Source organism: Pezoporus wallicus, unplaced genomic scaffold, assembly GCF_028554395.1.
Source record: "Pezoporus wallicus isolate ANWC-B61680 ecotype Strahan unplaced genomic scaffold, APGP_CSIRO_Pwel_v1 contig_5785, whole genome shotgun sequence".
In the NCBI taxonomy this organism is placed as follows: domain Eukaryota; kingdom Metazoa; phylum Chordata; class Aves; order Psittaciformes; family Psittacidae; genus Pezoporus; species Pezoporus wallicus.
The window spans coordinates 881,913-908,575 of NW_026641150.1; the positions used below are offsets into that span (position 1 = coordinate 881,913).

The 26,663-nt window shown below is 40.6% G+C and overlaps 1 protein-coding gene and 1 long non-coding RNA gene across 12 annotated transcripts in view; one reads left to right on the forward strand and one right to left on the reverse strand.

Annotated features, from left to right (window-relative positions):
• Positions 1 to 842: 842 nt before the first annotated feature.
• On the reverse strand, positions 843 to 25,150 carry LOC130606236 (uncharacterized). Its single transcript, XR_008973921.1, has 3 exons — positions 25,109 to 25,150; positions 14,776 to 14,911; positions 843 to 1,369 (listed from the first exon to the last, which is right to left on the reverse strand). It is a non-coding gene; the product is annotated as an uncharacterized LOC130606236 (long non-coding RNA).
• A 530-nt stretch (positions 25,151 to 25,680) lies between these two features.
• The window catches only part of ATP11A (ATPase phospholipid transporting 11A), a 111,532-nt gene continuing 110,549 nt past the window's right edge, over positions 25,681 to 26,663 (forward strand). For all 11 annotated transcript variants that reach the window (XR_008973874.1, XR_008973876.1, XR_008973875.1 and 8 more), the window contains exon 1: positions 25,681 to 25,996. Coding sequence is in view for 8 of the 11 variants with exons in the window: in XM_057422187.1 (XP_057278170.1) it covers positions 25,958 to 25,996 (39 nt within the window). In the remaining 3 variants the exon portion in view is untranslated. The remainder of the gene's footprint in view (positions 25,997 to 26,663) is intronic.

A 26,663-nucleotide genomic window follows, 5' to 3' on the forward strand; every position in this document is an offset into this window, starting at 1 on the left:
TTATCTAACTCTGTGATATCTTGTTTACCAAGCACTTTTTAAAAACAATGCATCTGGAAGCAATTACTTTTGTACCATGAGTCTTTTCCAAAAAATACCTATTAGGAGAGACAGAACCAAAGTTTCACCTTGGTGATGCACAAAATGAAATCTAGAATAGTTTTAAACAACATTGTAACTGTATTTCCTATACTTTTCTTAAAAGACATAGCTTAATGCCATCTGAAAAAAACAGCAAAAAAAAAAGTCAACATTTGTACTTTTCATTTAGTAAACATTTGAGAGTAAAGAACAATCATGATATAATACTTATTTTCTCTTCACAAATACCATCTTCTTTTCCCATTACTGTCTAACAATGGATTACTGTGCTTTCTGCTGCAAGTAATCAATGATTATATCCTTCTGTCAGCTAATTGCAAGCAAAACCTTCCTTAAAATACTTGCCAGGAATTCTGGCCAAAGAAGCCTTTTAGCAGTCATGCCAGGTTTAGCCCCAAGCTAATAGAATTGTGCAAGGCAGAGTATGCATTGTATGCATTGAGAAACAGGTACATGCATCTCAGTAGAGATCACAGAAACAAGTGCAGTTGGTCTGTATCTAGACAGCAAAGGCATTATCACAGAGAACTTCTGCAGCAACACTCATACTTTCCACAGGCTAAGTGTGGCATCTCAAACTCTTGATACTGTCAAGACTCTGATAGCAAACTTCCTTTAGATTCAACGAGCCTGCTACGTATATATCTGCCATGTATATGTTTCTGCTGCAACATTCTGTGATTCATCACATGATCAGGACAAGACAAGTTTAAATGCATGGTTACAGTAATCCATCTCATGATAAAACAGATTAATAATCTTACAATGTCTTACAATTCCCTGCAGGCAAAGTCTTTCTGGCCGAAAAACATCCTTCGATTCTAACTGGAGAAGCAGGCAGGAAAGAGAGGAACACATTAGTTCCCTTTTGTAACATAGTGTGTCCTTGTGTTAGTCAAGATCTGCAGAGTAGTTGGAGAATCTGTCCTTTTATACCACCATCAGCTTCTCCATCGCAAGATTTATGGTCTTTCCTTTTAATATCTACAGTTGAAGTAGTTTCTGAAACCTTTCTTCTGACACACATGCTAACCCACAGCAAAAATGTCCCAACATTCCACATCACTACAAATGTACTTCTCCTCATGTGAATTTTCAGACAGCTGTGATGAATAATGAAGGTGAAATGTTATTTTAAGATCTGAAATGATCATCTTCTGAAGAGCAGCTGTGTGCATGCACAAAAAAAAAGCAAAAAAGCTGACTGATAACAATACTATTGCAGATAAAGCTCAGGAAGGAATTCTTGTCAGATGTCAGATCCTCCCTGTAAAAATAGGAATATTTTTTTCTGGATATGTATTATTTTATCTTTTTAAATTATTTATATATACTTGTTACATTTCACTAATAGGAAAAATAGGCAAGAATAAGACCAAAGAATTAAAAGACCTTTAATTAGAGAGACAAGTTTTGATGACTCAGACACAAAATGAGCAAGTTTATTTACTGCTAAGAAGAGGTTCTCATCTGTTCTGCATAGTTGAGAGCTGTCGTTATAAAGTCCTTGGCCATTTTCCTGGGAATATGCAGGTGCTGCCGTAAAGACTCTAGGTACATACCACACAACTCTATTTTAACTTTTTATGGCACTGGGATTCTGCCTTACGTTGTTTCAGTCTATGTTTAATTCTGAATCAACTCAATGGACTTCAGCATAGTTTTTGTCTATGCAAAGGGTGGATATGGGTCATTCTGTTTGATACAGGTTCTGCTGTGACCTAGCCTCCTATAAGGAATACCTCTAAAGATATACATGGGTCTTGGAGTCTCCACTTCCATTCTGTCCCCTACAGATTCTTCTCTTCTGCAGATTGACCCTTGCTACTCCCTGACAGTACTAATTAGTATAGTCACTGGTAGAATAAAACCATGGTTACTCCAAGGACCATGAAAATGCTTGCAACACCGATTCCGAATTATATGTGTGCTTGTATTTGCTGGGAATCCTTTAGAAAACAACCTTAGAGCAATCAAAAATACATTCTCCATGTCCCAAATCATTAGGAAAGCAGCATCACACAATGCTTGCCAAATAGAAGTGCATTTCTGGGTTCCTACAAACTGTTTAGCTGATAAACTAGTCATGCTTTTGTCCTGTCAGAGCTACGAAAAGACTAGGAGAAGTATCAGTATGCTTTAATGGAAAATCTAACCATTGTTATGCATAGGCTTTAACTGTCCCAGTGTGGCTTTGGGAAAAACATTGTACCGTTACTTTTTTTGCCATGATGATGAAGGCTGTCTGTGCTAATGGGGTAGGCTGTGAGGAGAGAAGAAAGGGCTTAAGGGTCCCAAGCCCATCCCAATATGATGATGACAGATGATGAACACATAATTTCTAACTTTAAGAATTAATAAAGTACACTGTAAAAATGCTTGTGTATTCACAACATGCCCTGCTTGCATCTGCAAACTGAGTAAAGTCAAATAATGATTCAAACTGCCAACAGAAGAACATTTGCTTAAGTCTCATTTCGAAACACATTTGAAAACAGTCAGTATGAGTTGGATTTCTTAACTGCCAGGGGTGGCAGGTATCTATTACTGGTGGAAAAGATGAACTGTGGAAGAATCATCTCTTAATATGGAAACACTGATCCACATTCCATTAATTTAAGAATGAGAATTGCTCATAAAAAATGAAAGCATCCTGCTCCAGCTGCTGAAAGTCTGAAACTAATAAGAAAGATTTTGCATTAAATTAATTCTGAATGGCTTGATTTTGAAAGAATCATAGAATCATAGAATAGCTAGGGTTGGAAAGGACCTTAAGAACATCAAGTTCCAACCTCCCTGCCATGGGCAGGGACACCTCACACTAAACCACGTCACCCAAGGCTCTGTCCAGCCTGGCCTTGAACACTGCCAGGGATGGAGCATTCACAGCTTCCTTGGGCAACCCATTCCAGTGCCTCAACACCCTCACAGTAAAGAATTTCTTCCTTATATCCAATCTAAACTTCCCCTGTTTAAGTTTGAACCTGTAACCCCTTGTCCTATCACTACAGTCCCTAATGAAGAGTCCCTCCCCAGCATCCTTGTAGGCCCCCTTCAGATACTGGAAGGCTGCTATGAGGTCTCCATGCAGCCTTCTCCAGGCTGAACAGCCCCAACTTTCTCAGCCTATCTTCATATGGGAGGTGCTCCAGTCCCCTGATCATCCTCGTGGCCCTCCTCTGGACTTGTTCCAACAGTTCCATGTCCTTTTTATGTTGAGGACACTGGAACTGTAGACAATACTCCAAGTGAGATCTCAACTCCAAGTGAAGGCTATATATCTATTTTATATATTTTGGAAGAAGAGGTGTTAAAGCCTCTTCTGAAATATGTATTCGTTCACACACACACCCTGACACTACGCTAGGGCAGTTACATTACTCAGAGATACTTACCTCAGTCTGAAAATACACAGAACAAAGCCTATCAGTGAGAATAACTCCAGAGAATTTAGTTTTCTGTCCTTAAATGTAACATAATTCTTTAATAAGTAACGTAATTCTTTAATTTGGACTATTTTAATATTGCAATACATCAGGGTTAGCTTATCCTAACACCAGTACAATTACATTTTCTGAATGACCTTATTTAATGTCACTGTAAATATAGTGAAATAAGTTGTCAACTCAGCATAGATGACTCATAAGACAAGGCAGAAATTCCCCAAAGGACCATCTTGTTCTTTTCCACTAAAGAGAAAATTCTGTCATGGGAGCCAGTACTTGCAGGAGTTTCCACAGGTTAAATACTTTATGCCCTTTTCTGAAGGAATAGCAGTACTGCAGGTAAGAACACTAGGTTCTAGCTCTCAGTTTCTACAAGAGTTTGAGGAACCCAGGGAGATTCTGCTTTTTTGTAGGAGACATAAGCCTTCCTGATGCTCATCTACTCGTGCCTAGAAACACATTTAAAAGTACCAACTATTCACTATAGGTATCTGTATAACTGCATGCCTTTAAAAAGTTGCCAGTATGGAAAAGGTATCAAAGAAAAAAAATACAGTATGCAGCAATTTTCTGGGCCATTCTCCACTGTGTACCAGGAACAAGGTGCAACGCATTCCTTTTCCCCTCTGAAACCATATTCCCATGATAAAACAATTTTGCCAAATAAAGATCAATTCATGGATTGAATTTGGACTTTGAAAAACTAGATTTAGTCACTTACACAATTCCAATCCCGTTAGTCCTTGATAATATATTGAGATTTATTTCTTTATGTTGGATCTAATTGCCAATAAACCAGTAGCAAAATATCCATATTTTGATGAAGAAAATCCACAAATTCAATATACAGGCTTATTTTGTATTCCTAGTGGTTCAACAGTTCCATGCCAGCAAACTGAATACATGGTATGGAATTTGCTGAAGTCAGATGAAGGTGATCATTACTGTTACTATCCTAACTGTTGTGCCTAAAGGTTCTAGCTATGAGGGGGAACCTCGTTTTCCCTCTGTTGCCATAGAAAGTCAATGTTTCTTTCAAAGGACTTCTCATCCTGCAAAGTCCTGAGTGCTGAAATTATGTTGACTGGATATATTCATGTACTAAGCATGAATAGGGAAAATGTGTAAGAGGGGAAAAGAGAACCGTATCATGTTAATATTAAATTAGTATCAAGATTGAGCTGTTATGTTAGTGGTGGGTGTAACTAGTAGTACGCGTTAAATAACTTTAAGCAGAGCTATGTCTTGAGCACTTAATCCCTCCTGTATGTTACATTAGTGATTTCCTAATTGCCTTCACACAAAGGCATTGCAAGGGTCAGTTGAAATTCTTTCACACAATGTGTATAAGACAGGTATGCTATTGTAATGCTAACATTATTTGTATTCCAATTTAAACCACTTTTTATTTTAATGACTGTCCTGGGTTCAGCAGTAGCAGTCATGTTTTTTCCTTTGTGTTAACTGGTGCAGTGCTGTGTTTTGACTTCTAGTTTGAGAACAGCGTTGGTGAAGCCGATGTTGTCGGTTGTTGCTAAGTGATGTTTACCCTGACCAAGGACTCTGTGAGGCTCATGCTCTGCCAGGGAGGAGGGGAAGCTGTGAGGAAGCAGAGACGGGGCGCCTGACCCGGGCTAGCCGGGGAGGTATTCCATACCACAGCACGTCATGCCCGGGGTGGGGGGTAACTGGGAGTTACCTGGAAGGACAGGAGCTTCCGGGTGGAACTCGTTTTCTTGGCCGGTGGTATCGTATTCTCTTCCCTTGTTATTTTCCCTTATCATTGTTTTAGCTGATAGTAGCGGTGGTGATTTGTTGCTGGACTGTTCTTGTCTCAACCCGTAGGAGTTGCACTCTCTCGATCCTCCTCCCCGTTCCTCCGGGAGCGGGGAAGGGGAGAGCCCCAGTGCAGGGTGGGGGGAGACGGACACGGACCTTGATTGTTGTCAGCTCGGCACCACTCACTGGGAGTGAGTGAACAAGTTACCTGACTGGGTTTAAACCACGACAATGACTTACATTTAAAAGACCCGTAGATGTGGTGCTTAGGGACATGATTTAGTGGTAGATTTGGCAGTGCTAGGTTAATGGTTGGACTCCATGATCTTAAGGGGTGTTTTCCAACCTAAATGATTCTGTGACCTCGTTCCAGCTAGTACCATTCCAGCGTGGCTCAGCTTTACCTCTAGGAGTTACAAAGATAGATATACAGTAACTTTCTTGGATTGTGTTAGTGTTTAAGCTAACCAAGATTTAAAGTTTCTCAGTGCAAAGAAATAGAAGTTGCCCTAGGATGTCACAAAGGAGCACTAATTTGGAAACAACTGTATCATAAGCAGAATGCTTTAAAGCAGGGCAATAACTAGAAGCTGTTTCATCTGTAAAACAACTTTTATGTATGTGACATACAAATATCTAGATCATAAATCTGATGATCATATGCAGCTCAGTGATATAGAACATACATCTGTATGATACACAGAAAACAAAATGTATATTAGGAAAAAGGCTAAAATGGCAAATACCAGCTAAAATATCATGCAGTGGACTGACATTTAGCATTATTTAGTTTTGCATGAAAATGCAAACTAAAATTCTTCTTAAAATATTGTTACAGCAGACCAAATATTTTAAAGGCTGCTCTATACAGTGCTCTCCTTTAATCACTTGAATGGATGTTCATATGAAATTACAAGCAAAAATGAGTACTCGGTTAAAATGCATGGTCAAATTGTCACTTGTCATTGCATTATTGTGTGAAATGAATTAGCAGGCTCTATTAGTTTCACCATTTTGGTATAGCTTTCATAATTCTTAGCTGTTTTTAACTGCCACAGATGTCTATAGAATATACTATTCATGCTAGACAGCTGTGTAGCAGTTGTAGTGGACAGGACAAAAGCTTGAATAATTTTATTGTATTAAAGTAAAATTATTAAAATTAATTAATTTTGTTGCATTTGCCATTTGTTGGATTTTAAGTCTTTCTAATGGGCATGACCAGTTTTAAAAAGTACATCCAATTAAAAAAAAAATAATACCAGCTTTCTCTCATGGAGGAGGAATTAAATCTTTTTTATCTTGTTAAAAACAATATTCAAAAAAACCATGTTTATTTGTCCTTAAAAAAACCCACCACTCTCTCAAATGTCAGTTTACATTTGATAGTACAGGAGTGACCTGATTTAATGAAGAATTGGGTTCAATATTAGATACAAAACTAACTGCACATTACATAACAATAGATGTGATTATTTCTTACTCTATTACGTATCATAGGTTTTCAAATACAATCCTTTTCAAATATTAGGAAAATAAGCTTATCCATCTGAAACATGGCTGGCTTCAGCCTTTACAGTGGCCCAGATTACACGTTCCTATAGAAACAATACAAATTTTCTCCATAAAAAAAGATTCATTATTAATAGAGGAGATAAAATCAAGATGCCTTGGTTCAAGACTCTACAGCAATACCCTATTATGCATATTATAGAGCTTCTATCACACAGACCTGATTTTAAATACAATTTCCAGTGATCTAAATATCTAGTGACTTCTGAAGTAAGTAAAAAAATCAGTGCTGACAGCATAAAATTACTCTGAAAATAGATTTAACTTGTACTTACCCTGCACATTTATACTTCTTTGGGATTTATCTTTTTCCAAGACAATGCCAGGGAAAATGATAGACTTGGTCTTCTAATCCCAGCCAGGAAAGCAATGCAGGAAAAAACAGTTTTTACACTTCTTTCTTCCCTAACTGAAGACAGGGAACTGCCTCTTCCTAGTGCTAAGTGAAGACAATATTTCCTCCTGTACAAAAATCAGAAATCAGTTAGACTTGATTGTGAAATTACGGATGAATTCATATGAAGGTGCAGGAGAAAAATGGATTGGATGAAAGCTTTAAAAGCAATACTTTCCCCTCTCAATAATTAGGACATCAATATATCATGAAATGTATTTAGCAAAGGCAAAGCCAAAACCTGTATGAATCTTGACCTGTTCTTAAACTGACAATGATTTAAGTTTGTTGCGCAGAGGAGGCTGGAATAGGTTCACATGGACAAAGTCTTGTTAGCAGGAGCAATTATTCGCAGCTGATGGCGTACAGTAGCTCTCTTGATGAATGCTACTTTTTGGGAAGGGGAGAGTGACAGTGGCCAGCTGAGAAAAGAAGGGAGGGCAGATCCATCCTTTGATGAACATCCTCCCCTGGAAAGCTGCGGCTGCCCACCTTCTTGCTCTAATGTAATACTCCAGGTGACCTCAGGCCCTGCCCCTGTCAATTGTTTCTGTGTATGCTGTTGTCAGTACTAATTAGGGTGCACATTGTATGCTGAGCAGTTGGTAAGCTTTGTGCAGTCAGTGGTGGGTCTCCTCAGGTCAGCCAGCTGCTACAACTAAGGGGTGAGAGACAGGAGCATGAAGGGGTCAGTCCTGGCCAATGCTGGTCACTCGGCAAGAGAACCTGCCACCACCACACCACTCACAGTTTTCCAGGGTGAGGATGTGGGAATAATAGTATGAAGCAACTGTGGAGGGCCCCAGGGGAAAAAGATAGAGACTGTTGGGAGAGGAGCACACAGCTGGGAGGGAAAGGCAGGGTCCAGAAGGGCCAGCAGGAGACCCTTAGCAATAGAAATGGAAAGGCACCTAAGACACTCAAGAATACAGATCATGTAAAATAATACAAGTTGCTTCCAAATCTCTCCACATTACTGCACATTCTAATGCTGTAAGCATCTTTTCTTTTTTTTTGACATCTGCCTTATGTGATATAACATATATGAACTAAGCTTCACAAAACACCCACGTCATCTACTGCATTGAAGTCACACATCCCATTCACAGTCATGTTTCCATGGCCGTCCCAATCTAAGTCAGAAGTGTACCCTCTTTCCGTCCATCTTTGCTAAAACCAGGATATGATATGTTGCCTTTTTTCCTAGATTGAGCAAACTTTACACAGTGGTAAATTATTGTTGTCATGCATGATTTTTAAAAGATTTTACTACCCAGTCATCTCTCATGCAAACTGAGTGTCTCATGCAAACTGTTTTCACATCCTCTTCCATACCTTGGATCACCCTTGTCATCCTTCTCTGTATCTAGACTAATATCCTTTTTGAGATGAAGGAAACAGAAATGCAAAATGTATTCAAGTCTATTTAAAATATACTTCCAGACTTAATCAGATAAGTAGGAAAAGATACAAACATCACTGAAAACAAATCAGTAATTTAATTTTTCTTAATATCTTCTAAAGTTTCAGGTATGTTCTAATTGTCTCCTGTTTAGGCACAATATAAGAAGTATTTTTCCAGTAGAAGTTAAACTGAAACTGGCAATAACTTTGTCTCTCTTCCTTCACTGGTATTTTCTTTTTTTTCAGTGCTCCTTAATAAAATGGCAGAATTCAAAATGATTCCTGGTTCAGTGAAAACAGAGGTAAAGAGTTAACAGCCAGGTCAAATTTAATTTCTTAACCTTATATTAATATATTAGTGTACTTCATAAAAATAAAAAATATTTGTGAGACACTTTGGCATGGATGATCTATGTGTCAAAACATTAGCCTAAGATTTGAGGTGCCAGAAGTTTTATATTTTCTGCCTCAAAGACTTCCTACATAACCTGTAATAATTCATGTGGAGACAAAATCCCAAAGGAATTCAGGGCCTGCCTCCCATGGGATCTGGTCTGAACCACTGTTTACATCTACATTATCCCGTAGGGCAGAGGGTGGGGTAACAGCCAGAATACTCCCTGACAATACTTCATTCTTTTTATCTGCCTAGCTCAGTACTTGGCCTGTGATCACCTTGTTGAAAGGACAAGGCTACCTACAGACCCTGACTGTGCTACGTGATGGAGGGCCACTGCAACTTCCACACTAGCCACAGACCTGTTGGCTGACGTGGCCATTCTTGATCAGCCACATGATGCACTGAAAAGGGCTGTTTTTGAGTATCGTTGCAGACTCAGCCAGGACACAGTGATGCTGGACTTTGGGTTGCTTTAAGGCCTAGCCTAGTTCTACTTTTTCCCTCAGCTTGCTCTGCAGTTTACCTGGGGCAGGGTTCAGCTTGATCAAACTTTAGGTGTCTACAGCAGAAAACTGTCTGCATGCAGACAGGTGTTTACAGTTTAGTTAAAACAACGAGCCAGTATGGTCAAATGCATGCAGAGAATTTATCTCATCCTAAAGGAAACACATTTGGTCAACTGGAAGCCTCCCCGAGTTCCCTGCCTGCGCTGACTGGCTCTTCATTGATGTAATAGGAGTTCAGACACCTTTTTCAGATGGAAAGTCTTACAGTGCAGACACTTAAACTTAGAGAAGTCAAACTGCACTCCCAGATTTCATGTTGTGGTATGCACTTGCATTTAAACAGTATGAAATGTACCATGGATGTTTGCTCTCAGTTTCCTTTGGCAAGTGAAGGGAAAAGCACTTTCTCTGCCCCAGAGTGCCATTCTAAGACAAAGTACATTCAAGACAATGATACAAAAAAAAAAAAAATATTGTGGAACATTGAAGTACCTCTTTATAGATAGAGGAAAATATTTTAGGAACTTGTTGAAATTTCTAGTATATTTTCTTAGACTTTGCATGTTAAATAAAAGCTTATATAATGCAGATTTGGATGAACACTATTTGTTACCATTGACTGATTTTTACATTAAAAGCCTATTCTTAGGCAGCTACCATAGAACCTAATTATCATTGTGTTTTTTCTTGTCACAAGACAAAGCTAGCAGTCTAGCAAATTTCATTGCATGCTTGGAAGTACTTTTAGTATAATATCCTGTGTTAGTGCTGGTTAAGTCCTTATTTTTATGCTTTAGCACATGCTCTTGAAAAAACATACTGAAGAGAGAGCATTTTTTTGTCTGTTGCTTTTTGTCTAATGCCAAGAAGGAGACACCAAGGTTTAGCATCTAAGGTTTTAAGTTTTAAGGTCTAACCCTGTTAGAAATTGAGTGCTGTTTCACCCCTGAAACTGTTCTTATAATCCAAAATACAAGTGTATTATTCAAATGGTTTGCTGAAGTGAATGTTTATTGAAAGTCTGAAAATCTTGCTAGTTTAAAAGAAACAGTAAGCAAAATATACCTATTCTGACCTCCATAACAACTGAGTAGGTGGTTAAAAATTTAAGTAATTTATAACACAAAAATGTTTATCTTACTTCCTTGTGTCTTTCTTTTGGTGGTCTATCAATTAAAAAAACCAACAGTCTTTCAGTCAACTTTCACACTTATTATGCTGATTCCCTAGGACAGCTGGTATCAAGCAAAAGAAACAGCCTATGGCCAATGGTATGCAAAGACCCCTGTATGCCAGTCCTTTATACTCTGTGAATAATTTTGAAGATGAAGCTGTGAAGGACCTCATCACCATATCAAAGATGTCAATCAAAGATTCTTCAGAATTTCAGTGATGCAATGTTGACTAAGAAATATCATTTGGGTGAGGAAAAAGGTGTCTGGATAATTTTTTATCAGCATGTCTTTTGCATTCTTGCCCATCTCTCTACTCAGGGTTCTCTCTGCCCTTTTATAATCTCTGGACAAATTCCCAATTTCCCCTCAATAAAACCAAAGATTTTAGGGGCCTCTTTGATCTTGCCTGCGCCTGGCTGAGCATAAAAGAGCAAAGGTTTTGGATCCTGATTTGCATGTCAGCTATTCCAGCAGGACATATCAGGCAATATCAAGCTCACTCTGCCTTTGAAGCAACAGGATTTGAATTTTTTTTTTTTTTTTCATAGTTTAAATAGATATGAACTGACAGACTAAAGTCTATCTGTCCCAGCAGGGCAATGGTTAGGATATTAACACATTAGACCTCCTCTTCTTCGTGCTTGGAGTGTCTGGCCTGATTGGCTTTAAGAATTTCTCACAGTGGGGCCTTACCTGAATTGGCATGCAGAAGTGTGCCTGACTTTCTTCTGTGTTATGCTGGAGCTTGACTAGGAATAGCAGTTCCTGGTACTGCTTCTTCAGGCAACAAGCAGAACAAGCAGAAATTTCCAAACTGAACTCAGTGATCTAGTTTTAGTCAAACATGGTTGAAATCAAGCCATATACACAACCAAAACCTGTGGATTTGGTACGAGACACTATAAATTAAGTTACCATGAAGGAAATGGTCCCCTAATAATCATAGAATCACTTAGGTTGGAAAAGACCTTTAAGACCATCCAGTCCAACCATCAGCCTAACAGTGCCAATTCCACCACTAAACCATGTGTGTAAGTGCTTTATCTGCACATCTTTATATCTTTCCCAGGACGGTGACTCCACCACTTCCCTGGGCAGCCTATTCCAGTACTTGCCAACCCTTTTGACGAAGAAATTTTTCTTAATATCCAATCTAAACTTTTCCTGGTGGAACTTTAAGCCATTTCCTCTTGTCCTATTTCTTGTTTCTTGGGAGAAGAAGCCAACAACCACCACACTACAACCTTCTTTAGCTAGCTGTAGAGAGCAGTAAGGTCTCCCCTGGGCCTCCTTTTCTTCAGGCCAAACGACCCCAGTTCCCTCAGCCATTCCTCATAGGACTTGTGCTCTAGACCCTCCACCAGCTTTGTTGCTTTTCTTTGGACCCACTCCAGCACCTCAATGTCTTTCTTGTAGTGAGGGCCCAGAACTGAACACAGGATACAAGGTGCAGCCTCACCGAGTATAGGAGGAGTGATCACTGCCCTGGTCCTGCTGGCTACGCCATTTCTGATACAAGCGAGGATGCTACTGGCCTTCTGGGCTACCTGGGCACACTGCTGGATCATGTTCAGATTGCTGTTGACCAACACCCCTAGAACCTTTTCTGCTGAGCAGCTTTCCAGCCACTCTTCCCCAAGCCTACAGCATTGCACGGAGTTGTTGTGACCTGTGTGCAGGATGTGGCACTTTGCCTTGTTGAATCTCATGCAGCTGGCCTTGGCCCATCGATCCAGCCCCTATCCAGGTCCCCATGCAGAGCCTCCTTATCCTTCAGCAGATCAACACTCCTAGCCAGGTTGGTGTTGTCTGCAAATTTACTGGTGGTGCACTCGATCCCGTCATCCAGATCATTGATACAGATATTAAACAGAACTGGCCCCAAGTACAAAGAGCCCTGGGGATCACCTGGATTTAACTCCATTCAGCACAACTCTTTTGAGGCACCGGCCAGCCAGCTTTTAACTTGGTTTTTAATCCTTTCTTGAACCTTAATATCTAAAGTATCAGAAAATACAGAATATGTGAAACTTGCAACTATATACTTAGCCTGAAATCTGTAGAAACACTAGCAGCAAAACTGCATGCCAAAACAATGGAATCACTGATAAACAAACATAAGATAAGGTAAGAAAAGAATTAGGCTTGTTTTCTAAAGTTGCACAGAAAGGAAAAGACCTTTCCTTTACATTTATACATTTATATACATTTATATACATATATACATTTATACATTTGCTATGTTCTTATGTAGAACAATTACTTTTAAAAATTATTTCTTCTGTAAAATAACTGCTTTTATAATTGTGTTCTATAATCTCTAAAATCTTCGCTGAGCCAGAGATTTTCATAAAGGATCTCAAATTGGATGGCAGTCAAAAACTGACCATAATGAGTTCGGAGGGAGAAAAAAACATACATATTTCTGATCCTCTTGTCTTCTTCAGAAAGACTAACCACCTCCACTCTTTAGAGAAGTTACTTTCAGCATGCTATGTATCTAGCTCTAATCACTGGCAAAACCTTGGTAGCATCACATATGGAAGCACGGTAAAAGCTTGTAAAAGCAAGGGAATTTTGTTTGTTTCCTAACTCTATGCTATAATATTCTTATTTGACAGCCAGTATGCTATTTACTGCTTAGCATTACACCTGTTTCTTCTAAACAGGACTAGCATATTGATTCTTGACAAAGCACAGTAGCATTTTCCAGTGATCTTTCTGTACCAGCAACATCATGCAGGATTAATAACATCCATTTGTATTCATAGAATATTATTATAGAACTGATTCTTTCCCTTTTAATTGGCCCCAGTTTATAAATGCATTTTTAATCTGCATCTGGCCATCTTGTTGTATCATCACAACCTTAGCATCACATTTTCTAGCATACAGTATCAATCCTAATGGCATCCTATAAATCATGTTAGCACAAATAACATTTTTTTTTCCAGGGACTGTAGGGCCTACTAGATGCCAGGAGACTGTTTTTGCCTTCTTAGTGTTTCCTTCCATCAGAGATTTACTTTCAGTGATTCTGTAAATCTGGCCAAGTCCTTTAAAGTTGCACTGAGTTTGTATTCCTGTCTCTGTAACGCTTCTCAGAGCTGTGATCTCAAACTAAGACCATCCTAGAAAGTCACTCCATTCCTTTTGTCTACCATGGAGACAGATTTTTATTTATAATCCTTTTTCACAAATAGGACCAAAATGGTCCTTTGAATTATTTCTGGAGTCTCCTTTCTTGTTACCTAACAATTCAAATTATTTTGCTGATACAAAAGATGGCTTTTACTGGACAGATTTAGAGAAGTCAAGCCATTTTGATATATCTGATGGTTCCTACTTCCCCATCCCCTCCCACTTCAGTTTACCACTGTAGATCAAGACAGACTAAGACTTCACCTGTTGAGGAGAAGCTACAAAATTATGTAGCACAGTATTTAACATATTCTGTGGCTGCTACAGCTGGAGTCACCTACCTCCCCTTTCTCAGGTTGGTGCTGAATCCTGCCATGAAACAAACTATAAGAAAAGTAATCTGAATATGATTGACATTAAATTATTATATTGTTGATACCTATCAGAAACAATACATCTCCAATAGTTACAACTACAACATGCATGAGAAGAGTGCTATTATGGTGCTTTACAGCTATTTGCTCTTACCATTAAACCCACACTGAAGTCTGCAGGGACACACCTCCCTGTTTGCAATGAAGTGCTGTGCAATTTAAGGCTGTTTTGATTTTAAGATGTAAATGTCAAGGATACAAAAACTCAAGCATGATAAATCAGTTGGCGCATATGGAGATGTATGAACAATCCACTCAGATCTGAGGGGAAGCCATGCCAAATTTTCTAGCTTTAATAAAAAGCCCTGACAGCCTATCAATACAGGAAGAATAACATGCAAGCTCATTGAAAAAGGAAAGGATATTTCCTCCAAAAGCACTTTTTTTTACCTTAGTCATGGAGCAAAGTTCATTGTCTTTACCTTTTCCTGGTAAACTTAGCAGGCTACATAAAAAACAGATAATATGTTAGGTTTTGTCAGCAGTGGCTGGAACACCTAGAAACTGTATACAGTGCAGGATGCTATGCAGAACCATATCACAAAAGGAGGAAAATTGCTGGAAAAAAAAGGAAGCACAGTTATGCTTTACTCAGTGAAAACAATACTTAAGTAAAAGCAGCAATAAGTACTATCTATTTGAAGTAATAATACTTGTGTATTTGGAATAAGGGTTGTAGAAGTAGGGTGGTCTCATGCTATCTGCTCTTTGCTCTTCTTTGTCCACTAACATAAAATAAAACCCCAGGTTTTTAAAATTATGCTTTCAATGTAAAATAAAATATATCTTATAAAAAAAATCACATCAGAGTACTTCACTGATTCTTGTTGAAGTCCAATTACCTGTTTACTTTCTGTATTAACACAGCTAAATATGTCCTACTGATACCAGCAGATGCACAGCCAGGAGATAAAATTTTGTTTGTTTGCTTTTTAGAATTTTCTGAGTGTAACATAGTATTCCCACAGCTTTCTTTTGCCAGCTGAGTATCAGTCTGAATAGAAAGTACTATGACTTAACAAATGCTTCTATTATCCAGAGTTTCAGTGCCATTAAGGGCTTGTCTAAAGACTACAGAGCTGTAATGGGGCCATCCAAATTCTCTTTATGCTCACTAGCTTGAGTACTGGCAACAGTCTAGTCATGGAATTCAGACAACATATGCTGCTTCTTGACTACAATTAGCTTTTATGTCCCACAACCCTAATACTTAAGGGATATGTAATACAATGTAGTAATACAGTTTCAGCTACTGTATTATTTTTTAGGAGCAAGTTCTTCTTTGTGAATAGTGTAATGTATAGGTATATGCATTGCATCATTCTGTATATATGCTATATGTATATATATGTAATGCATCAGCCACTGCATTATGCATTATTAGAAAGATGCCACGATTTTGCATCCCCATATGCGTGTATATGCAGTGACTAGTACTAATCAAAATGTTAAACAGAAGAGAGGAGTTTGTATGCATGTGGCTGTGTACACATTTATAAATAATTAGGTCAGGAATTAATTGATAAAGAGGTATCAAATACCCATACCTCCTTTGTTCCCTCTCCTCCCTTCCCCTCATCTCTCTTCTCTCTGACTAGCAGTTACTCAAGTCTTGGTCAAATTTTTTCGTAAGGCTTTGCTTCTGTCTCTGCCATCTACCATCCTTCATCCTCAAAGCAGCTCCTTGCCTTTCAGATTGATTGTGTGCTGAACATTAAGAGCAATTTCAGTTACACCCATGCCAGCCCACTGACATCAATGGGGCTACTCAGTAGCAGGCAAAGATAGGAAGGGAGCCTAAGGGCTAAGAATTTCAAGGAAGGAATCCCTGACTCATGACCTTAAAGTATGGAAGCCTTCATAAATCACTTCCTGTGCTACTGCATTCTTCCCTTAATATCTTGCCTTTGATGAGTAGCTGGAACCACCTCTTGTTTCCAAAAGGGGGAGGAAGGGCATTGGAGAGAAGAATGGAACAAGCTGACATTTCCCTTACTCCCAGTATGGAGTATGCTTTACTAAGCAGCATGGAAAACGAAGGCAAAAATCTGGAATTCCTTTTTTGCTCATGTACTTCTCAGTACACAGGAGACAAAGTGGTGGCTAATTGATAGAATTCAACAGTAGTATGAAAACATGAACAAACCCTCCTTCATTCCTTCATCTATTTATTAAACAATACCCATTATATGACTCATTCTGCCAGGATGATTACTTCTAGAAATGTTACACATGCACATAGACTTCCCATCTCAGATGTGTCAGGGCAGGCCTGTGTGATTTAGGACAGCACTCATACTTGACTTGGCTTCCAATCACAGCTCTATCTCCATGTATAGAAAAATTCAGCTACACTCACCTTTCTGGGGAAACACTGAAGATCGTTGGTAATGATGGTCTAATTTGAGGCGGGAAACTGCCAGTAAACAATTATTTTATGAAGCAAAAGAAAGAGGCATACTCAAGAAGTAAGATAGTTTTTATTCTCTCATTTCACTTGGGGATGTTCAAGCACTAGTGAAGGATATAAATCATGCACTTGTCACACTACAGCCCTTCCTTTCTAGGACCTTTCTAGCACTAGCCAGCTTTGGAGAAGCAGTAGCATCAAAGTGAGGCTAAGCAACAGATTTTAAGCCTTGACTGTCCTATAATCAGTCAACACTGAATGGCTGCTGCAGGACTGTCCTAGTACACGTGTCTATTTATAGGGCACCAAATACTGTAGGTGGCACTTAATCATAGTATTTAGCCTATCACCAGATATGTCCCTCTTAAATGGTTTCTGGTAGTATTATCCACCTCCACTGAGTAGGTTCACTACTACCAAGCATCAGTTCCCCTAGAATAATCCCCAGCTAAAGATATTTTATTCTGTCCCACATTTCTGGACAATAGAAGGTCAAATCAGCAGCCATTGCCTCGGTCCAGCAGAGACTTTCACCAGCTGAGAGGCTGGTAACTGATTTCCCTATCCAGGACAGTGTACTCCAGCAAAGAGATGTCTCAGGTTAAGACCAGTAAACACAAATTCAGGAAAAGCTTTGGTTTGCCTAACCAGAACAGACGCCCAGTTAAATGGAAACATGAGCTTCCTCAGAACAAGTCATCTTAGTCTACACAGACTTAACATCTCAGAAGAAACTGGTGCTTTGCAAATCACAGCCTCTTGATAAAATCTGTCCCTTGCCAGGCTTTTCGTACTGTGTAGATGTTGTTGACTAGCTCTCTTTCCAACTCAGCTGTAAGTCTAGTGAGTTTCCTGCTTTCAGAAATGACAGCTTTGAGAAGTATCATGACAAGGCATGAATATTGCCACCACAGTTTATTAATCTTTTTCTAATTAGCATGAAATCCATACACCCATTACATGAAATAAAGACATGGAAAAAAAACCAAACATCCAGTACAACGAAAGCACACATACTGTGTGGGAGCAAGCTGCTTTCATGATCATACAACTCTACCTCTGCACTATCAGCAAGCTACACAAATTTCCTTTTGCTTATAAAATTTGTGAAAAGACCACAAGATCTCTGTTGCTTCCTAGACTTGCCAATTAATACTTCTTCCCACAGAGAATACCAGCCTCCATACCAGCTTGGCTCCCTTTCCTGCTCCCCTCCATGGGATTTAAATGAGAGTAATGTTATAGGAAAACATGGAATTCAAACTTCTGCAATCATACATAATATAGAGATATTTTACAAGTCAATAGGCCATACTCTGGAGAGGAAAAATAAGACAATGAAAATTCTAACTTTTTTTTTTTTTTTGGCTTTTTATGTAACTCTAGTTTTTATTTTATAAGCCCTTTTGGAAGGATGTGCATCCCTGTCAGGAGGAAACATTCTTCATAGAATTGTTGCCTAGTTAACTAAATCAATTTCTAGTAACATACTAATGAGAAGTTGGAACAAACTTTTAACAGTAACTTTACTGAAATACAAACTCCTGCAGGAGACAAAAAAAAAAAGGCAAAAAGCAACGGCTGCGGCCCTTACACATTTCACTGCAAGTGACATGATAGAATTGAACGTTGTCATGGTTGAAAGCTTCAAAGATCTCATACACTTCATTGAGTCTGCCTACAAAACACTAAGTCTCACCATGTTCCCTCACAGCAAGATTCCCAGTCCACACAATGCTCATCATGCCAAACCTCTGCAGTGCTCAAGAAGATGAGCCAGACATAGCTGCAGTAAGGGAAAACAGCAGCATCTTAAAGAACCACTTCTCAGTTGAATAAGCTGTGGCCATAGGATCGGGCTTTTATTACTTGCTACATGCAGATGTAAAAGCCATTTATAGAGCATTAAAATTGAAAACATCACCAAAAATTATTTTCAAAACATTTCTTGGAATACTGGTATTTTTTCTATTTCAAGAGAAAATGCTGATGTCATTTGGATAAAAGAAATGAATGAAGTGTGATCTGTGTCACCTGAGATTTACCTGCGGGGGGGGGGGGGGGGGGGGGGCATCAGGAGGGCTGGAGGGGTGAAGGACCTCCTCCCAATACCCTCCTCCCACCACCCCACTGTGTCCACTCCCAGCGCACTGAGAATGCTGCTTCTAAGAATAACCAGGAGGAAGGGTAAGTGCAGAACAATGCAAAGGTACACAGCACACAGGCTGTCCTCTGTGGGACAAGTCAGTCTGCCCTAGACTGCAATGTTGTCTCTTTCTTAGGAATTTGTCCTCCAACTGGTTGTAACTTTCAAACTGGAAAATCTGATGACTATCACTGCATCATTTTTATCTAAGCGAAAGGTTCATTTTTGTAGTGTTTAATATTTCTGGTACTTTATGTATTGATTTGTAGCTACTCATGCTTCCAAAATAAACAGTTATAAAACAAATTGAACACAGTCAGGAGAAAAAGCAGATATTGAGAAATCTAAACCACAGCTTTTTTGAAGCCCAGAATGCTGATACTGCTATATTTAGTGCCTTATTTGGTGGGAAAGAACAAACCACTAAAAGATTTCTTCCAGCTTTGATTGAATGCTACATTAGAACAAAAGTAATTTTTCAGATGACATTAAAGTAGCCAGAAAGTGATATCCTTTTTATTTACCATCCTTTTGGAGAGTCAGCTGCTTGCTTTTATTGCTGGCAAATATTGTCCAAAAAGTATTACCTAACTTGGAAGTATGTTATGATGAATACTAGTTGTACTAACTAGGCCATGTGGAATATGACAGGAATTTTCGTGTGCTGTTTAAAAAAGTAATCTCTTTACTCCGGGGGGGGGGGGGGGGAGGGGATGCAGCCCTCAGGCATGCAATTTATTTGGAATTTAACATTTTCATAGTGTAGAACTATTACACAGTTAAGATAGCTGATCAGAAAAATGAAAAAGGTGAAAAAAAATGTATGTAAAGGTAGAAATCAGACCTGTGAAGTGCTATCAAAAATAAAGTAGCAAAATAATATTCTGTTCCTTTAAGATACCAAAAATAACCCACAATACTTTCCTCATCTAGATCCTGAAACCGCACTCAGCTCTACAGTCACAGGAGTCTGACTGCAGGGAGTTCATTGCTGGACTGAGGTACTGAAGTGTAAAATAGACACATAAGGCAAGGTTAACATTAATGCAAATCCAAAGCAAAGAGAATATAAAGTCCACCCGGCAAGCACAGAATATTATTCACAGTACCTATAGATTCCAGCACTTTCCTTCCTTCTGTTTATTCACTGCTTATTTGTATACAATATATAATTAGTGCCATGGCTGCCACTAATGAGGTTTGTCACTATTCCAACAACAAATATCTCTGGAAGGTACTCATGTGTGGTGTTTGAATGGGAAAGCAGGTGAGTGAACAATGAAGTAAATGGAAGATCACATTAGTAACCATAGCAGCCAACAGCATTTTATCGGAGGAGAAGTTTCCTTTGGTGGAGGCTGGGCTTCCTTTTAATGAGTTTCATACACTGCCTCACAGTGAAGTCAAGTCTTCCAAATGGTCCACATGACAGGATCTTCTACTGCCTTGTATCACTGGCGAGACCCTCCTGAATGCTGTGCTGCTCCTGATGAAAAGGATTATTTTGCAGTGACCAGGGACTGGATCTCTTGCAAAGATGTATTTGCTGATGACCAAAATTTCCCAATGATTCACTAAGTTACGCATACACAGGTAACGCATATGAGCAAATCTTGGTTGTAATTGCAGAGAGCTGCCTATGCTGGTAGAAGGTTGCAGCCAACTTATTTTAACTGATGTGCATTTATCTGATTGTCAGATACTTAGAAGCCAAACTCTCTTCTTTTAGAGGATTTTGTTAAGAAACTGTACAACAAAGGTCATCTTTGTTAGCAGTGATGTGGGAATCATGTTTTGTCATAATGACAGTGCATTTAGCTTTTGAGAATAACAGAAGTTATGCATTATTGTCAGAGGTTAGAAACAGAGAGGTCAGAGAGTCAGAAATATGTCTCATTTTCACACATACTTTCTGGAAAAAAAACATCTAGACAAAGAATGTCAAGCAAGAGTGATCTTCATTATCCAGTGCTTAATGCTTTGTCCTCTGGGCCACTGTGCTTCTAACAGAATCATCATTATAGCAGTGCCATGCTGGCCATGCTTTGGCTTCACACCTTGGCTTCACCTTCAGTTAGCTGTTTTGGACAAGTAAGTCCTTGGAGCACCACAATAACGATTAATTACATTCTTCTTCAAATGAAGTACATCTATCACAAATGCCAGGGAGTGAAATATTTTTAACATAATACAAAGACTTCAAAATTAGTGTTGGTATCTCTTTTCACAACCAATATTCAGAAGGATCTGAGAAAATGCTGTTTGCAATAGATCAAAGCATAAACATCTGTTCCACTGAGAGAACAATTTCCCTTGTTAATACAAATTAACTAGTTGAAATATATGGTGTAGATGCAAGAAAGAGAAGAAGTGGTTCTTTTGATTAGCTTTTCAGAAACATAATAGAGGGAAAGACACAATTAAGAAATGATAAATTTGTAGGGGAAAAGCCAGGAATACTGCAGGATAAACTACTCATTCAAAGCATACACCATTTCCTTAAGCAGATGAGCTGCATACAATAAATGGCTTTTCAATCCCTGTTATTTCCCTCTTGTCAGACTGTTCTCACACATGCCCAAGCCAACTTTTCCACTTACAGTTTTTAGTCACTTTGGCCAGAACTACTAGAGGTACATAGTCACTATAACATAATACGGAGCAGGAATAACAGATATTAAACATCTTAAAATCTAGAACTCCAGTGCCTTTGATGCCTACCATATTATCAGTGCATACTATATCACCATTGTGCCTGAACTTTATTCAGATCCACCTCTAAATCCTGCCTTCTTACCTTTCAAAGGTGAAGTAGACTAAACCATGGACTATCACTGCTTCAAGAATTCAGCATGAAGTGAGCTGCTGCTCTTTGACTAGTCTCTCAACATTTTGACTGCAGTTATAAAACAGGGCAACCCAACAAGGATTGCAAAGTAGCAGAAAACACAGCTGTACATAAAAAGAGTAAGTCTTTTGCACACTACTACATTCAACTTGGTATCTAATGCTATTTAAACAAATAATGGGATGTTTTAAGCAGAGTTGTGCTGATACAGTAAGTAAATCAGAAGGGATGTGAGAATCTGTGTAAGTGGCAGGATCTAGAACATTTGGTAAATCAGCTGGGCAGGTAGGAGTTGGCTGAGAGTAATTCAGTAATGAATCAGAAGGAATCATTCTGTAAGAATATGAGGTAGAAATGGAGAGGAATAGAGGAGGAGCTCTAATGTGCAGTCAGAAAAGAAGCAAGACATCTAGAAAAGACAGCTGGGTCATGCAAGGTAGAGGCAGTATACAGGTAATTTTAGGAATTTATTTTTAAAATGAGAAATGAGGAGTGAAATAAATGTGATGGTATATTCAAAGACTATTAGTTTAATAAATTGCTTCAAAGTGAAACATTGCGTAATAGGCAGAACAGAGCCATGAGCAGTATGACTAAGGCTGCTCTTTTGGCTCGACTGTTACGTCACAACGTGACCTTTAGCAGGTCACTTCAGGCTAGACCTAATAAAGGACTCAGGCACCTTACACCTGACTTAGGCAGCTTTGAGGTACCTAAGTCTAAAAGTACAACCTAAGCGCTGTGCTCAGTTGCGTACTAACTGTGGGGGAGCTTGTTACTCCAAAAAGGCATATATATCTGCCGTTCAGTTCTTCTTGCACAAACACCACTCAGTCAGCAAGGGTGTGCTGTGTTAACTTTCAGTGGCCTATCAGTGCTTTTATCTGGACTGCACATTTAGGTTTCCTCTTTGCAGAAATATGGGCACAAAGGACAACTAGTGCAGGCTGGGATTTCACCTCAGTATGTGCCCAGATCCAGCTGTGCTCCTTTTCTATTTTTCTTGGCAGCATACTGCCATGGGTTCACTGGGAAGGGCAGAAAAATGGCTCAGCTTAGCTTGAGCAGTAGCCTGGAAATGGCAAATATGTATCTGAGCGTGTATTTCCCTTCTCCCTGCCCTTGACCGAAACAGTCAGTGAGAACAGGAACTCTGGTCCCCTTTTCACCTTAAGAGAATACAGTCAACCTTTGCATCCACAGGGGATTTACTAGTGGGTCCCTGCTCTGGATGGAAGGGAAATGTTTCTTGCAGGCTCATCTAGGTTACCTAAGCTGGAGACACAGCAAGAAGCTCGGAAGCTCACAGCTGTCCTTGCAATGATCATGATCACCACTGAGTGTTAACTGTTACCAGATCATGAGGTGAAGCTCCCTCCCTTCATAACGGCTACTTGCGGTGCACGAAGCAGCATGGGCACCCCACGCAGGTTTTCTAATGGAAACAATGTAGAGATAATTGTGGGTTTTAACACATAGGAGTTATTACCCACTCTATGAAGAAATGACACTTACTTACATGGAAAATACATGGTGGTATTTGGATGAAAGAAGCTATTGCAAGTATTAAAAGAAAGAAAATTTAAAAACAAACAAACAAACAAAACAAAAACAAACAAAAAAAACACAAAAAAAGTTTTCTGCATAATTTGACAGTTTGTTTTCATTCCAAATCTGTGTAAGAAGCACTGTCATTAAAGACACTGGATTGATTAAATGTCACAATTTGACTAAAGGAAAATAGCTCATAAAATATTATGAAATATGAATATTCCATGAATTCTTTGAAAATGGAATGGCTAGGCAGAGAATAATCCTAAAAACCAACTGAAACAATTTCCGCTTTCAGCTTTGCAAGCTATGCATTTTGTTTGACATTATCACTTCATGTTCATTAATGAGGTTCTTCTATGCTTTTTGTAATAAACTCATTTCCTAAAGACTGATGAAACACACAGTATTAATATGTAATTGTTCATGCAAGCAAACAAACAGGTAAGAATGTAGTTTTGACTTATCCAGAATTACAAATTTTGTGAGAAATTTTTGTTTCACAGCTTTTAATTCCTTTTCTGTTTCAGTGGCCATGCCTTGAAAGTGAAATGTAAGTACCCAAACCTATGTTACAGAAGTGTTAGGTGTGTAAATAGGAGCATGAAAACAGGAGATGCTGCAAAATGCATATAAATTATTTGTAGTAACCAAGATGAAGAAAATTGGGGTTTAGACTAACATCATTTTAGAGTTTGAACAGCAACATTAGGTTGACCACACTGCACTTAGTGCGCATTACACATTTTGCAATCCAACCAGTAATAAAAAAATGCTGAACATATATAATGCATTTAAATTAAAGGTGACCTGTAAAGAATCAGTCCTGTGTCCTTTCTCTTAGCATTTATGTGATGATCTCAGAAAGCATAATCTACATTTTTCCACTGTATAAGAAATTCAGTTACTCTTCGGTTTAGATTTGATGGTACCCAAAGACCTACTGAATCGTGACAACACATAAAGAAAGAAAAATTGCCTAGTTTTGTCCCTGAGCTAGGAGATAAAGGACAGCTTACATGATCATTGCTACAGAAAGGGATGGATTTTCACAACAATAATATGGTTTTGATCTTGCTTTTTTGTTAAAAGTCACTTTTTGTTAAATATCTAATGTTATAAAATTAGTAAATTCCAACTATTTTGGAGAAAGTATTTAGCTTTAAGTCAGATTTTTATCTAGTGTACAGAGTAACATATGAGTTATCTGAGACCTATCGGATTCTTGCAAACTTGAGGGAGTCCTTTGGTATGAATGGCATGAAAACAAAAGCCTTCAAAGGTGTTATTTCAGCTAACTTGAAAAGCCCGGGATAGGCTCCTACCCTCTGTGTACATTCTTGCTGACTTCTTATCCCTTCACCTATATTTCTGCTGTTTGTAGGCTTATTAGGGCTTCAGTTACTGAAAAAAAGAGATTCCTTCTACTGCTTCTGCTGCGCTTTCCAAAGGAGAAGCTTCCACCTGTTCCGTGCCCCGACAAAACACCGCAGCTCACCGCTGTCATCTGCCCTCCCTCAGCAGCCGGGACGCAGAGGAAGAGAAGCGGGAGGGAGCGAAGAATTTTTTGCCTTTATCCGTTCAGCCAAGCCGCCTGCAATAGGTAACACTCATTTAAAAGCATCTGCGGTCTCACAAAGGACACCTCGCACCCTGGCGAACCACCACAGCAGAGCTACAGTGCCCTCGCTCCTGGCATCGGCTGAAGGCTGCCCTCCGTCCCGGCGCTGCCAGGGGCAGCCCTCCAACACCGTCGTTCCAGAGGGCCCCGGAAGGGCGCGGCGGCTGCTCTCTCCTCACCTTCCCCCTTGCTTGCTTGCTTGCTTACTTGCTTCCTTCCTTTCCCTCGCATGGGGCGGCCGCCTCGCTTCTCCCACCCCGTGTCCCGCTTCACCGCGATCCGCACGGGGGAATGGGGGATAGCGCGAAGGCGGGCAGAAGGTTTTAAAGTGCTTTTCTCCTCCCAGCAGGTTTTATGCGCCCCCCACCTCCGCTCACCCTCAGTCCAGTCGCGAGCAAGCGGGAGCCGTTACCCACCGTTAACGGCCGTGGGCAGGACACCAAGGATCGGTTGTGTGTGGGAAAAGAAGGGGAGGGGGGGAAAGGAGGCGGTGGTGCCGGCGAGCGCATGCCTGTGGTCCCCCCCCCACCCCGTCACGCGCGCTGACTGGGGCCGCCCGACGAGAGCAAAGCCGGAGCTGCGCGAACCGGGCCGGGGCTTGGGGTCGGGCTGGGTACCGGGAGCACACGCGCGCGTGCGTGCGTGAGGGGGAGCGGCGTGGGGGCGGTCCCTGTGCCCTGCCCCGCCCGCCGGTTAAAGTGCCTGGGCGCCGGGACAGCCCTTGTCGGTGGCCGGACGGCGTGCGAGCGGTGTGTTTTGTCTGGTTCCCCTCCGCCAAAGTGCTTGTTGTGGTGCCGGTGCCGGGCATGAGGGGCCGTGGGGCGCCGCGCCGCAGTGGCGGCGGCGGCGAGCACATGGCATAGCCGAGGTCGGCGGCGAGCGCCGGGCCGGGGTAACGGCGGTCTGGTGGGGCGAGCGTTGCTCTCTGCATGTGGAAAGTGAGGCGAGCCAGGGAGCCCGGCGGCACCGGAGAGTACCGGTCGGCGCGGTCCTGAGTGCCCGGGCAGCGGCGGCGGCGCCAGCCCGCCATGGATTGCAGCCTCCTCCGGACCCTCGTGAGCCGATACGTGAGTATCAACGGCTGGGCCCGTCCCGGAGGGGCCCCGGAGCCACCTCTGAGGAAGCTCTAGCCGGGGCTTCCCGTGAAAGTGCAACCCGTGCTTTCGCCGCAGGGGCGAGCCCCGCCGCCCACTGAAGCGGAGGGTAGTGGCGAGGCTGCGAACGACGGCGGTTCGTGCGGGTCTCGGCCGGGTGGCCGCACCGCGCGGTGGCCCCGGGCTCGCAGGAAGGGCGCGGGTCCCATGAGTCGCACGGCGGCCAGGGCAGCCTCAGGGTTGCTACTCGTGATTTCCACTGTAAAAGGAGGGCTTAGCAGTTGTTAATGGGCTCCCTGCAGCCCTCTCCCCGGGTAGTTGGCTGTAGGGCTGGCCCTCGCTGAACCAGAACGGTTGACCTGAGTTCAAAGCACTGTCGCTTGCAGTGTGCTGAGGCACGCAGTTATCAAGGCAGATAAAACCTTAAGGTTTCTTTCTTCTTCTGACCTTTTTATCCTCTTCCTCTTTGTTATAGTGTTTCAATCAAGCTGCGTTTTGTGAAATTGTCCAATTTAAATACACTTCATAAATGCTCGGAATAATCTCAAGGTTTTGGGGATTCAAGCACGCTAAACTTAGTGTACTTTGGGGAAAGAGCTGGTTGATCCTGCTTGTTGGTCAGCATGTTTTCGCCCACCCA